A 13,380-nucleotide genomic window follows, 5' to 3' on the forward strand; every position below is an offset into this window, starting at 1 on the left:
TGAAAGGATTTACAATTATGAGACAAATCACTGAAAGTTACTATGAAAAAAAAAAGAAATTAAGGGAAAAAAGTCAAGAGGGAAGTAAGAATGTGTGTTTGGGGTTAGGAATTCATCAGCCTGAGGGAGATGAGGCTGCTGTAGCCCATGGCCTCAGCTGAAAGGAAGACTGAGTATGCACCTGAGTGTGCACCTGCACACACTCCCAGTCCAGATATTCCTGTGCATGTATCTACCCACACAGAACCTTGACACTTGGATCATTCTGGCTCTTTGGAGCCCCTGCTCACCCAGCTGCCCTCACACACATATATAGAATGGTTTGGGTTGGAAGGGACCTCAAAGATCATCTCCTTCCAACCCTCTGCCATGGGGAGGGACACCTTCCACTAGACCAGGTTGTTCAAAGACCCATTCAACCCAGCCTTGAACAGTGCCAGGGATGGGGCAGCCACAGCTTCTCCAAACAACCTGTTCTGGGTCTCATCGCCCTCACAGTGAGGAATTTGTTTCTAATATATAACTTAAATTTCCCTTTTTTCAGTTTGCACCCATTACTCCTTGTCCTATCACTTGCTCACAAAGAGTCCCTGTCTGGCTTTGCTGTAGACTCCCTTCAGACACTGGAAATTTGCTATGAGGTTTCCACACAGCCTTCTCTGAACAGCCCCAAGTTTCTCAGCCTGCTGAGTATGTGTGTAAACATGTCTATGTACACTGACACACAGTGTGCATGCACCATGGTCCCTCCAGCTCCTGGCACCCCAGAAACTTGGCCACCATGGATCTCTGCTTCTTTTCCTGTGGCAGACACTTGACTTCATACTCACAGGAACAGAACAGAGAGCCCCCTCAATCTGGAAAGTGGTCAGGAATGGAGTTTAGTAAAAAGGGCAGACTGTAGTGATAGGATGTGCAGAGTATGATCAGACATTTGTAGTGACCATGGTGTGCTACCAGCCTCTTTTATCCCCTTTTCTCTCCATTTCCCCACACATTCCCTCCCTTATCCACATTAATCCCTTGCTCTTCGTAGCTTTGATCCTTCCTCTAAACATCCCATATATCTTTCAAGACATTCTCTGAGACATGACATTCTTCAATAAAGACACTGAGGTGCTGAATTGTGTCCAGAGAAGGGTTATGGAGCAGCCGGCTGGGGCTCGGGCAACAAGTGACAGGACAATAGGACATAGTTTCAATTTGTGCCAGGGGAAGTTTAGATTGGATATTAGGAAGAATTTCTTCAGAGAAAGGATGATCAGACATTGGAGCAGGCTCAGAGAGGTGGTGGGGTCACGGTCCCGCCAAGTGTTCAAGGAAAGACCTCGGGATGTGGCAAAGTGGCATTTAGTTGGCATAGTGGTGTTAGGACTCAACGACCTCAGAGGTATTCTCTAACCTAACTGACTCTGTGATTCCGTGATTGCTGCACAATCCCAAGGTGTTTTTCCAGGTATCCCATGGGTGACCCAGAGCTGTCCCTGCAGACTCATCTGGTGGGAGCCTCTCCTGGCCCACAGCACTGGCTACTAGCTGCGATAGTCTGGGGAAGAGCCACTCGTGGACCCCTTGGCACCGGTAAGGCTTTCGGGGTCCCTTCCCCCATCCTCATTCTCCGCTCCTTCGTGCTATTGGAAATCAGCCTCTCGACCCTACGGGGCACAAGCCATATCTGCCCCGAATGATCACAGCAAGGAGCCAGCGCTACAACCCTGATGATGGTCAAGCGCTTCTCTTGAAAGACTCAGACTCAACCTCAAGCGCCTTCTCCCCTTCTGCCTTGTCTCACTCCCTCCGTCCCTCCCTCTCTCCCCCCCCACTCCCTCCCTCCCGCCCTCCCGGGCCGGATGCGCTGAGGTCTCGCGAGAACCCGGGGCCTGCTCCCTTTCCGGCGCGTGGCGCGGCGGTGGCGGTGGCCATGGCGCTCTACAACTTCAAGAAGATCACGGTGGTTCCGTCTGCCAAGGTACGGCCGCGCTTCTCCGTTCCTGCCACTGCCGTCAGTGCCCTCCGCACCGGGATATCCCTCCCGTTCCTCCCGCTCGGCGGCTTCCAAGCACCGCGCTGCCTTCCTGCCCCTTCCGCGGTGCCGGCGTGGTGTCGGCCTTTGCCTCCCCCCTCTTCCCGCGGGAGCCGTGGACTCGCCCTTGGCTGGTGCTGTTGCTGCTGCGCCCGGCGGCCCGTACCATGTACAGTGTCGGGGGGGTCCTGTCAGGGGACCCTGAGCAGCGATCCTGAGGCTGCGCTTCTCCCTGCCGGGGTGTCGGGGTGGCCCCCACAAAAATCCCTCCTGTTTTCCAAACCTGCGTCATACCGTAACTCATCGCAGCATTTTTCTTCAAAATAAAGTCCTCTGCCAGTAGGAGGAAGGGATTTTAAATTAAGAATGATGAGGAACTCCCCGCAGGGCTTGGGCTGGCTGGGGCGGCTGGGCCGGGGGCAGCCCGCGGTCCACTGATACAGAAATTGGGCAGGGAATGTGCAAACTGCTTATTTCTGCCTGCCTTAAAACATACGTGTCAAATTATGGATGCACGTAACTCGTCTGCGTGCTCCTCCACCAAAATAAAATTATTGCCTTTTCAAGAACTTGACATTTGGTGTAATTAATCATGTTTCCTCGATTGCAGGACTTCATAGACTTGACATTGTCAAAGACTCAGCGAAAGACCCCAACTGTCATTCATAAACATTATCAAATCCATCGGATTCGACATTTTTATATGCGAAAAGTCAAATATACTCAACAAAATTACCATGACAGACTCACTCAGATCTTAACCGATTTCCCGAAATTAGATGTAAGTGTTTTCTCATTTGCTGATTTCTCTGTGTAGACAGTTTGTCTGATTTCAAGTAGATTTTACTGTGAGTAGTAGGCAAAACCTGTACTGCAAAAGTAGTATGTTCCTATGAAGAACAGAAGTCAAAGTTGTGCCCGTGGATGGTTATTAAAGGCTGGATTTTATAAGCTTTTAGCTAATCAGATATGTTTGCCAGAAGGTGCTTTTAAATGAAGACAAAATGTGGGGATTTTTAAGTATGTTGTGTTTGCCTATTTCTTCTTTGTGTTTGCATATGGAAATTGTGCTTATGTTGAGTCTTCCCTAGGAAATACCCAGAAATATAATGGATCTGTATAAAATATAAATATGATACATGTAAAATATATCATATTGCTTTTCCATCTTCAGGAGTTAATTTGACAACATAAATGTTGTCCTCAGCCCCATAAAGGGTCTCTTCAGAAATAGGGTATTAACTTCCAACAGCTGCAACTGGATCCATGTACCCAGTGGGACTTTTTTTATGGGCAGTTTTTGCTCAGACTGAAATTATTCATCTATTAAATTAATTTTTTGGTGATTTCATATCCAGTGGGTGTTGCTCCAGAATTCTCAGAAATGTCTTCTGGGGGATTTTTTTAACGTCACATGGTGAAATTTCTTCAGGTAAATACATAACTAGCTGAAATACTCTGCTTAAAAGATTTGTACCAGACATGCCACTTCCTTGAAAAGATAAGGATTTATTTGGGCATTGAAGAAACTCTTTTTGTCCAGGCTTGTATAGAATTTAATGCAGCACTCAAAAAAATAAAGGGATTAATGGTATTGCTGTGTTTCTGCTATAATATGAATTTCCTTTTAGAGGCAATTTCTGTTGGCTTCTTGCAGTTTTTTACTTGGAAAAAAGAGACCTTGAAGTTGTAATATGAAGTATTTTGGAAAGCAAAAGATCAAATGGAAACTCTCTATTAATAAGTCAAAGATATATTTGCAGAAGAAAATCAGAGCAATTAATATTCATGCATTTAATGACCAAGCATATTATTTTTCTTTCATAAAATAGCAATGAAAATTGTTTGGCTTTTAGTGTAATTTGTGCTGCTGTACTGGAGTAAAAAAAGGACTTATATTGTGTGCAAGAAATAGTCATCTTAGAGTGAGCAAATATGAGACTGAACATTATGCTTTTGTTTTAGGATATTCATCCTTTTTATGCGGACCTGATGAACGTTCTGTATGACAAAGATCACTACAAGCTGGCGTTGGGGCAGATCAATATTGCCAAGAACCTGATTGACAAGTAAGGGGCATTGATTTGTCTGTTTTTGCACGTGCCTGGTGGATTGTTGGCTGAACCCTGCTCTCCTGTGCCCGCAGTGTTGCCAAGGACTACGTGCGGCTGATGAAGTACGGCGACTCTCTGTACCGCTGCAAGCAGCTCAAACGGGCCGCCCTGGGACGCATGTGCACCATCATCAAGAGACAGAAACAGAGCCTGGAGTATTTGGAGCAAGGTGGGTGTTACATCTGGGCTGAAAAAGGCACGTGAATTGGATATAACGTTGGATACAGTGTTGGATATGACGCTTAGTAGCAGTGAGAAGAACGCGTTTAGGACAGGTTACAGACCCAGGAAACACAGGAACAGTTTTGAAATCCCCAAATGCCTAGTGTTTATTTTCATCAAAATAGTTTTCTCTTTGAATATTTATGAAATTTTATTGTATTACTAACAGTGATAAAACTTTTTCTTTGTTTAAAAGTCACAGGCATGCTTTTACTTGCCATTCTTTTCACTAACATGCATGTGAAAAATGTTGTTAAAGATTTTGCAGACATTACTCGTTACTTCGGAATTATTATTACTTCAGGTTATGTTGCCTGATGTGGTGGAGTCATTCTAGCTATAAGACAGTAGTCTTCATTTCTTAAATATTTATGACATTTTATTTTTATTTTATTATACTTGTGGAGTCTGCAAACTATTACATGCTTTCATAAATTATCATATTATATCAGAAATGTTACTAATTTTTATGTAAACAATTCAGCATATGTATTGTTTTTCCATCTCAGTAAAACTTAAATTATCGGAGATACTTAAAAAACCTTTTCAACATTTCAGTGCGACAGCATTTGTCTCGTTTGCCAACCATTGATCCCAATACACGAACTCTTCTGCTGTGTGGCTACCCAAATGTTGGGAAATCCAGCTTTATAAATAAGGTATGTGAGTGATTTTTCCATAAATAATATTGAGGTACAATTTAATTAAAATAAGGTGACTTCGAAACAATTTGATATAGTTGTGGCAGTGTCCAATGTGAGCAGTATCAAGTTCAAATGTATGAGTAAAGGTTGAATGAAATTCCTGGAGAAATAAATGGAAAATTATGATATATTTCACTCTTAAAAATCCTTATCTTTTCCAAAATAGCATCCCATTAGCATATTTTCTGATAGACAAATACTTTCAGAGAAGCTAGAGTAACCAATTTTTAGCTCTTTTTTTTTCCTCTGTAGCAAAGTGAGTGTATTATAATTAGGATATACTACCTGCACCTTCAGGAAATTTTGAATTGAATGTGACTAAATCTTGTTTTAAGGTTACAAGAGCAGATGTAGAAGTGCAGCCTTATGCCTTTACCACGAAATCTCTCTTTGTGGGTCATATGGATTATAGGTATCTACGTTGGCAGGTAAGAACTGTTACTGTTTTGCATTTTCTTGAAAGAGTCAGCTCCTTATAGCCCGATTTGCCTTTTTGCCACGGGAGTTGCATTTTTGTGTCTTGATGAGACATGCTGTGTCTGACAGCTGCTGTGCAAGGTGCAGTGTGCCAAGTGAGGGCAGCAGTCAAAACCTGTTCTAAAAATGTGCATGCATGGGTCTGTTTTTGGTTGGAGGGAAGATGGGAAATGGAATTACTGACTAAAGCCTGATCACTTTTTATCACTTTCACATTCTGGGCCGAGTAGGGGGCAGCATTTTCCTTTCTTCTGCAATACTTGGGAGTGTTGGCTATGAAACCTCATTCTTCTCCCATTTTTACCTTTTTAGTTCTCAGTTGAGCAGAGCTCACAGTCCTATTTGTGACTGAAAGGAAAAGCTGTCGCTGTCTTAAAAAAGACAATATCGAACAATCAAGCACGTACTCTGCAATAGCTGATCAGTAACACCTGGCTTAATGATGTTAATTTTAGGTAGTAGACACTCCTGGTATTTTGGATCACCCCCTGGAGGACAGGAACACCATCGAGATGCAGGCTATCACTGCCCTGGCACATCTGCGTGCTGCTGTGCTCTATGTGATGGATGTGTCTGAGCAGTGTGGGCATAGCCTGGAGGAGCAGGTGGAGCTCTTCAGAAATATTAAGCCATTGTTTGCTAACAAGGTGAGTCCTATTCACATTATTAACAAAACCCAGGGGTTTAAAGCATGGCAACTTGAATTCAGATTTTTTTTTGCCTTTTTATCAGCCACTTATAATCGTTGCAAACAAATGTGATGTGAAGAGGATTTCAGAACTTCCTGAAGAGAGTCAGGTTAGGATACTTCTCTTACCTCTTTGTCTTCTGATGTTTATGAAAATACTGTGCGTGCATTGTGGATGGTTATAATTTTTATTGGGCAAAAATTTTTACATGATAATTTCTTTATTGAACTGCTGTAATAGTGCAGTGGAAGGTAGCTTTGCAGGTCTCGACCCCATCTTTCTTTAGTACTGTCTAATGTAGTCTGTGCCTGAATATTGTAAATGCCAAACAGAAGGCAGGTTCTTAATGGTTTCAGTAATCTCTGGTGGTGTGAGAACTTTCAATTACTGCTGTAATTGGAAGTTAAACCATGGCTTTACTCAATAATCCTTTCAGTGACAGTTAGACACAGTGAGCTCTAGACTGAGAGGTGTCACTGAACAGCTGCAATAAAAAGTCCTGCAGGCTTAATTCGATTGTATCTGCAGGTTAAAGCGCATAGAATTCGTGTTTCTCTCACTCCTTTCTTTTCCACTTTATGGGTCATATATAGGTACCTTTTAGAAAGTAGTTATTAGCTTATAAAAGAAGACAGAGATTAAATGGAAGTATAATTGTAAACTTCCTGTCATCTTTTTAGAAACACCTTCTAATAAAATACTATGTATTGATTTTGTATTGATAAAATTGTATGTATTGATATTGGATTAAGATTTCTGGTCTTAATGTATTGGTATATTAGAAAATGAACAGGATGTCATTATTTGGGTAATTTTTCAATTTTAGAAAATATTTGAAGCTTTTGAAGCAGAAGGATTTTCCGTAATAGAGACAAGTACGCTAACTGAAGAAGGTGTAATCCAAGTTAAAACAGAGGTAGGTGCATTCTCTTTGTTTCATCCCAAATGAACAGCTGACATTTTGCTTCACTTGTATGAGTTTAATCTCAGTTAAAACTTCATTATAGTGATAAACTTTAAAAATGTTTTCCTTCTTGTGCCTCAGTTAGTTTTGGTGAAAGTGGAAAATAGTGTCATAATATTTTTTTAATTGTGATTTTTTTTTCTGAGTCCTGTTTAAAAAATATATATCTGCATATTCATCTTCCCATGATGGTTTTAATGTAAAATAATTTGATGCTTTCTTGAGAGTTAGAGGTATAAGACAAAAAGAGAATAAGATGTGAAGCCAGAAATTTGGGATTGAATGCCTGCAGTGTCATTTGCTGTGTCTGAAAGGCTTTGTTCCTCACCTGACATTGTCATGTGCACTTTCAGGCCTGTGACAGACTGTTGGCCCATCGTGTTGATACTAAAATGAAAGGAAACAAAGTGAATGAAGTACTGAATAGATTACACTTGGCCATGCCAACCAAAAGAGATAACAAGGTAGGCTACGTGTTTACACTATTTAATGTATTTCCCAGTACTTCTTCAGTAGGATAAGAATTCTGTCATTGTTAATCTGTGAACAGATTCATATGATGAAGTTTTCTAATTTATTATCTGTAAGTGCCTTTCCTGGTGGGAGCTTGGGATTTTGTATTTTTCAGAAATACATTACATTGGAGCTGGTGATTTATAGCAGTGTAAAAAAATTGATGTGAACTTCTTTTCCCTTTTTTATTGGGGTGGATTTATTCCAGGAGCGACTGCCTTTTATACCTGACGGAGTAGTAGCTCGTAAGAAACGGATGGAAGTGGACACTCCCAAGAGGAAATTGGTAAGTGGCATCTCTAAATTAGGAAATCAGCAGCTGGATTTTAAATTTGCTGTGTTAGTCCATAGCTTCTAAATTAGATGGTATCTAAAGCCATGTATGTCTTTGCAGGAGAGAGATATTGAACTTGAAATGGGAGATGATTATATTTTGGATCTGCAGAGTAAGTATTAGATAAGAATTGGTATTACCGTTTTTATTACTAAACAGGAAAGCATGGCTATTTCAGCCTTAAGGGGGAATACCTAAGCCTGACTCCTTTCAACTAATTGCCAGTGCCACCATTTCTTTGCATACTATCCTTCTGTTCCAGAACTGGTGATCTTTAGTGATGTGTTTTGTGATGTCACTCAGTTGCTTCCCATTTTGGTGTCACAGACATGAAACAGCTGGTCTGATTATTCAAGTGGGTTTTTTTCTTTCCATTCTGTATTGTAGTACTTCATTAATTTTTGATGCTCTCTTTGTTAAGTATCAACATGAGGGGGAGCAGCATATATTGTGTTTCAGCTGGGTATTTGTTGCCTGGCATGTCTTGGGGCAGGGGGTCATGCCATAACTGAACAATCTTTGGCAGTAGGATGGAGATCAGAAATATTTGTGAATATAGAAGGGGTGCTGCCAAATTCTTAGGGGTAGGGCACTTCTTTTGTGTGTGTGTTCTGAGTGTTGTTTTTTGTCATGGAACTTTATTTGAAATTAATTTTTATCTCTTTATCAACTTCTGTTGTATTTTTAAGAATACTGGGACTTAATGAACTCATCTGAGAAATATGATAAGATTCCAGAGATATGGGAAGGCCATAATATACTTGACTACATTGATCCTGATATAATGAGAGTGAGTTTTCCATTTTTTGCTTTACATTTTTCTTTCTTCTTTATCTCTTATTTGTTTAATGTCAGTTACTATTTGTAGATTAAAAACAATGTATCATGAGAACCTGTTCTTTTTTGCATTGTCTGCACTTGTCATGGGAAAAGATACTATTTTTTAAATGTTCAAGGACAGAATTTCAGAAGAATGGAAAATTGCTTCACCTTGCCAGAATGATGGTGATCTTATCTGTTCCATTCTAAAATATGAGGTTTGCACTAGAAGTTATATTTCTTTGTTCTTTGACACAGCTACAGGAATGTCGCTATCAGACTTTATGTATTTTTAATAATATGAAATTCATCCATCAGATTTATGTCTATGGAGGAAATTGACTGAATGCTCAATTTGTAACATTTTTATTTCATAATCACTGTTTGGCTTTCCTGCTGGTTGTTAAGGAGGAGTGGTGAGTGCAGCCCAAGGAGCCTGCCAGTTATGCAGTTGAGTTCCTGTGAATTGCTGATATTCTGGACTCATGCTAAATGTCAGAAGACAAGGGTTTTTCAGAGTCTGTTTCCAGAAATGGCACAGCAAGCACAGCTCACAGGACAGTACAGCTGCTCTCACACACTGGGCAGCTTTGGGCAGCCACACAAATTTAGCCAAGTGATAATGTGGAGTGATGGAGCTAGTCTGCACAGCAGTGTGTTCATGAGTTCACAGTAATCTTATCACCAGCTCCATTAGGTGTGGCTCAGTGTGATTATCAGGTAATTTAGTTCCTTCTTTGAAGGGTCTGTATGTGTCATGGCCCAGGACCATGTACAAATGTAATACTGAGGATCATAAGTCAAGGATCTGATCTCCATTTTACCTCTTTAAAATCTAAGAAACTGGAAGAATTGGAGAAAGAAGAAGAGCTGAGAGAAGCTGCTGGAGAATATGACAGTGAACCAGAAAGTGAAGATGAAGAAATGATGGAAATCAGACAATTGGCAAGACGGATCCGAGAAAAGAAGAAACTGAAAATCCTGCAGTCAAAGGAAAAAGACGTTCATGGTCCAAGGATGCCTAGAACAGCTAAAAAGGTGAGTATAGAGCATGTTCTGTAAAAACATGATCTGTAAAAAAATCTTGCTGCTATGTAACAACATCACAACATCATGAAAGCATGTATCATTGTTAGGTAGTGGAACTGGGGGATTTTGCTCATACTTGGCCCCTTCACTGCTGCTTCCTTCTGTTCTCCCAGGAGTTCTGGTCGCTGCTTAGCTGAGGAGAGATAGTCGCCCTTTTTTTTTTTTTTTTTTTTTTGTGTCACATAAGTGTGTCCTGTGTAAAACACTATATATATTACAGAAAAGGTTTTTAATAATATGATTCGGTTTGTTTAACTAGGTTGTTGCATTGTATATTATCTGTTTGCTCAAAATTCAAATAATTATAAGAATTAGGTAATTACTTGAAATCACAATCATGCAAAATCTGTTCTGGGTTCTGGAGAAGGTGATGTGTCTTTTTGGTAGCCAGGTTTCACTCTTTCTGATGACAGTCTCCTCTGACCAGTCCAGAACAATTGCAAAGTAATAAACTGATAATTAGACATTTTGAGAAAATGAATCTAACTGCTGTTGCCCCCAGGATCTCGTACCTTCTCCAGAGCATGTGCCTTTTGGGAGAAAAGAAAACATTTTTGACCCAACTACCTCTCCTTGTCAGCTTCCCCCCAGAAAGGCAAACTAATTATAAGATCTTTAGGAAATGCTGGGCCATTGCAGTCCTTTGAAGCAGAATTTATGGGTGCAAAAAAATAAGTTGCAAAAAATGAAATATGAAGGTAGGATGTCAGTGACCTGCTTGTAGATGTGATAAAGCCAGAAATATATAGTGAATAGAATGGACTTGTGGTGGTATATTGAGACAAAAAGTAAGGTGAATGGATTTTTTTTGAAAGAAACATGTTTTCTTAACTGTGTTTTTACAGGTCCAGAGGAAGGTGTTAGAGAAAGAAATGACTGATCTTGGACTTGACATGACTAATAAAGATGATGTAAGTTTTCGCTAATTAAACATAATATTTATCTAAAAGAGACTTAAATTTGTTTGAGCACAGTTGAAATGCTTATTATAGTTAGCACAAGAAACATCTATTAAGGATGAATTAGGAAGTGCAAATTAGGCAGTTGGTACTGGAAATTTTTGAGTAATGTGATCAAAACAGGTTGGATAAACTGAAAAACTAGCATTTATTAAGAGTCATATATACATGTACACTGCTTTCTTGGAATTTGTGTAGGATTCAAGAACAGACTTGGCTAAGCATACTTCTTAATTTTCAAGTCTGCTTTGTTGGATGAGACTCTACTATGTCAGAAATAGTGACAGATCAGGTGTATCTTTTTATAGTTCGTTAATTCCATGAGCTGTATTTGAAGTTTTTGAGGGCAGCTGGCATCTTTAAATGTAAGGCAGATAAAGTATTTCATCAGAGACTGGCCTTCAGGAGACATTTTATTTTAACAGAAATTAAAAAAAACCCGCAAAACATTTTGTACACAAATCCAGCAGTATTACAGCTCCCTGGATCTTGATATCTCTTAATTGTTTAGCTAAACAAGGAGTTAGGAACTGTCAACATTACACATCTGAAGCAAGCATTTATGGTTCCCAAAGCTGCCATGCCATGCTGATATGTAGGAGCAATGTAGGAATGTAATACTTCTGCTATAACATGATCAATCTTCATGTCTGAAATTCTCTAGGGCTTTGCCCAGTACACAGAACACTAATCAGGGTAGGTTTCACCATGGCTATTTTGCTGTTGCAAAATTGCTTAAGTGTTGCTGTCCATTAATTTGTATCTTTTTATTGCTTACTTATGATTCTACTCCACCCAAAGAAAAAAAGAAAAAGCCAATTAGTAATTGTGGAGGAAAAAACAGTAATATTCAGTGAAGTTTGAGTGTTCCTGTAGGACAGAGAGGCAGTGACCAACAGCTGTCAAGATCTTTACGTAACTATGAAATAACCAATATGATTTATCACAGAAATCCGCTTCCTCTTTTTGCTGTTACTCTGATTAGAAACGAGCTGATTGTTTCTGGCTTTAAAGGTGAAATGATATTTCCAATTTCAGGCACATTATGTGAGAAGGTCACGCAGCAGCACGAGGAAACGTAAACGGGATGAGTCTGAAACCCCCAGGTCGGTGTCGCGCAGTCGCAGCTGCTCTCGCACACCACGGGACGTGTCTGGCCTTCGGGATGAAAAGGTTTGTTATTTATCTGTAGTTACTTGTTTGCCAGCTAAACCAGCATGACTGTACCTAAACCAGCTCCTGGGAAACTTCAGAGTAGGCTGGTTATGTTTGTCCAGAGTTTTGTGTTTGGTCTCCCTGCAGCTTCATCATCTTTTCATTTGGACTCTATGTTTCTCTACTTCCTTCTTACAAATAATGTGTAATAATACAGACCAAGGAAGTACATTTGAATTCTTGCCTCTAAATGCAAGTCTGAAGGAAGAATTCTGCAAACTGTGGAGTTCCACCTTTAGTAAGTGAGGAATTCCAGGGATAGCATGATCCTGTGTTAGTGTACTGGAAAGTTTTGCTAAGGAGGGTTGGTGTCACTTTGATAGTGTCGCAGTGATACTGCTCTAGAGTTGGTGTTAATGTCCTTGATAAAACCATCCAGCTTAGTGGGTTTTTTTGAAGGTAAAGCTTGTTACCTGAGTTACTGAGGAAGTTACTCTGCATATTTGTTTGTTTGTTTCTTTTTAAATAGATGGTGAAGAAGGTCAAGGTCATGGCAAAGAAAGCTCAAAAGAAAATGAATCGCCTGGGCAGGAAAGGAGAGGCAGACAGGCATATATTTAACTTGAAGCCAAAACATCTGCTGGCTGGGAAGAGAAAATCTGGTAAAACACAGAGAAGATAAGCAGGCTTCTGAATCAAAATTAAAAACTAATCAAAAATCAAGAAATTAAATTTAAAATCAAAATTAAATTTTATTAAAACTAATTTCTAGCCCTGTCATCCTTTTTGGTCATACTCGGTGTTTAAGTGTGTGTTTTATATTAGTGGTTAAGATACTTCAAGTTCAGTATTTCAGTACCTTGATGTTGCAGTTCCCAGCAATACCATGAGAAAGTTCTCAATTCTAGTGGCAGAAACCATTTATAAACAGACATAAAAAACTTCCTTTCATATTTTTATTCCTGACTTTCATGTATCAGTAAAGTGTTTATATTTCTATACAAAAGTAATTAAAATGAGGTTAAATGTGAACACTTCGTTAAACTATCATTAATTAAAAATGCCTGGGTTCAGTAAGGTTTGGATTGCTGCATGCAAGTAATCCTTTATGATGAGTTTATGTTGCTGGTGAAGGCTGAAATGGGTGGGGAAGTAACAGGAGAGCATCAAGAACTACACAACGTTCATGTTTCTGCACTGAGCAATGCTGCCACTACTAAGATAAAAGGTGACTGGAGGAGAAACTGCAGTTCTAATACTGACCTGGCACCTGTACTAGCCTAAAACAGCAGGGGCAGGGAAGGTTACACCTTATAAC

General features: G+C 40.0%; 1 protein-coding gene across 1 annotated transcript; it reads left to right on the plus strand.

The window, feature by feature from the left end:
• The first annotated feature begins 1,836 nt into the window (after positions 1-1,836).
• GTPBP4 (GTP binding protein 4) lies at positions 1,837-12,827 on the plus strand. Its single transcript, XM_014872258.2, has 17 exons — positions 1,837-1,969; positions 2,634-2,804; positions 3,989-4,092; positions 4,170-4,306; positions 4,918-5,018; positions 5,399-5,491; positions 5,996-6,187; positions 6,273-6,338; positions 7,056-7,145; positions 7,547-7,657; positions 7,915-7,992; positions 8,101-8,152; positions 8,730-8,830; positions 9,700-9,897; positions 10,794-10,859; positions 11,946-12,080; positions 12,592-12,827. The coding sequence occupies exons 1-17, from the start codon at positions 1,922-1,924 to the stop codon at positions 12,742-12,744; spliced, it is 1,896 nt and encodes a 631-aa protein (XP_014727744.2). The 5' UTR covers positions 1,837-1,921; the 3' UTR covers positions 12,745-12,827.
• The last annotated feature ends 553 nt before the right edge of the window (positions 12,828-13,380 follow it).

The sequence above is a fragment of the Sturnus vulgaris genome, chromosome 1, assembly GCF_052056855.1.
Source record: "Sturnus vulgaris isolate bStuVul1 chromosome 1, bStuVul1.hap1, whole genome shotgun sequence".
In the NCBI taxonomy this organism is placed as follows: domain Eukaryota; kingdom Metazoa; phylum Chordata; class Aves; order Passeriformes; family Sturnidae; genus Sturnus; species Sturnus vulgaris.

Bases quoted from the DNA above. Each gene is read 5' to 3' on its own strand.
- GTPBP4 (XM_014872258.2), top strand. From the start codon at position 1,922: ATGGCGCTCTACAACTTCAAGAAGATCACGGTGGTTCCGTCTGCCAAG. The intron at 6,188-6,272 runs GTGAGTCCTATT...CCTTTTTATCAG, and splicing joins AGCCATTGTTTGCTAACAAG to CCACTTATAATCGTTGCAAA. The intron at 6,339-7,055 runs GTTAGGATACTT...TTTCAATTTTAG, and splicing joins AACTTCCTGAAGAGAGTCAG to AAAATATTTGAAGCTTTTGA.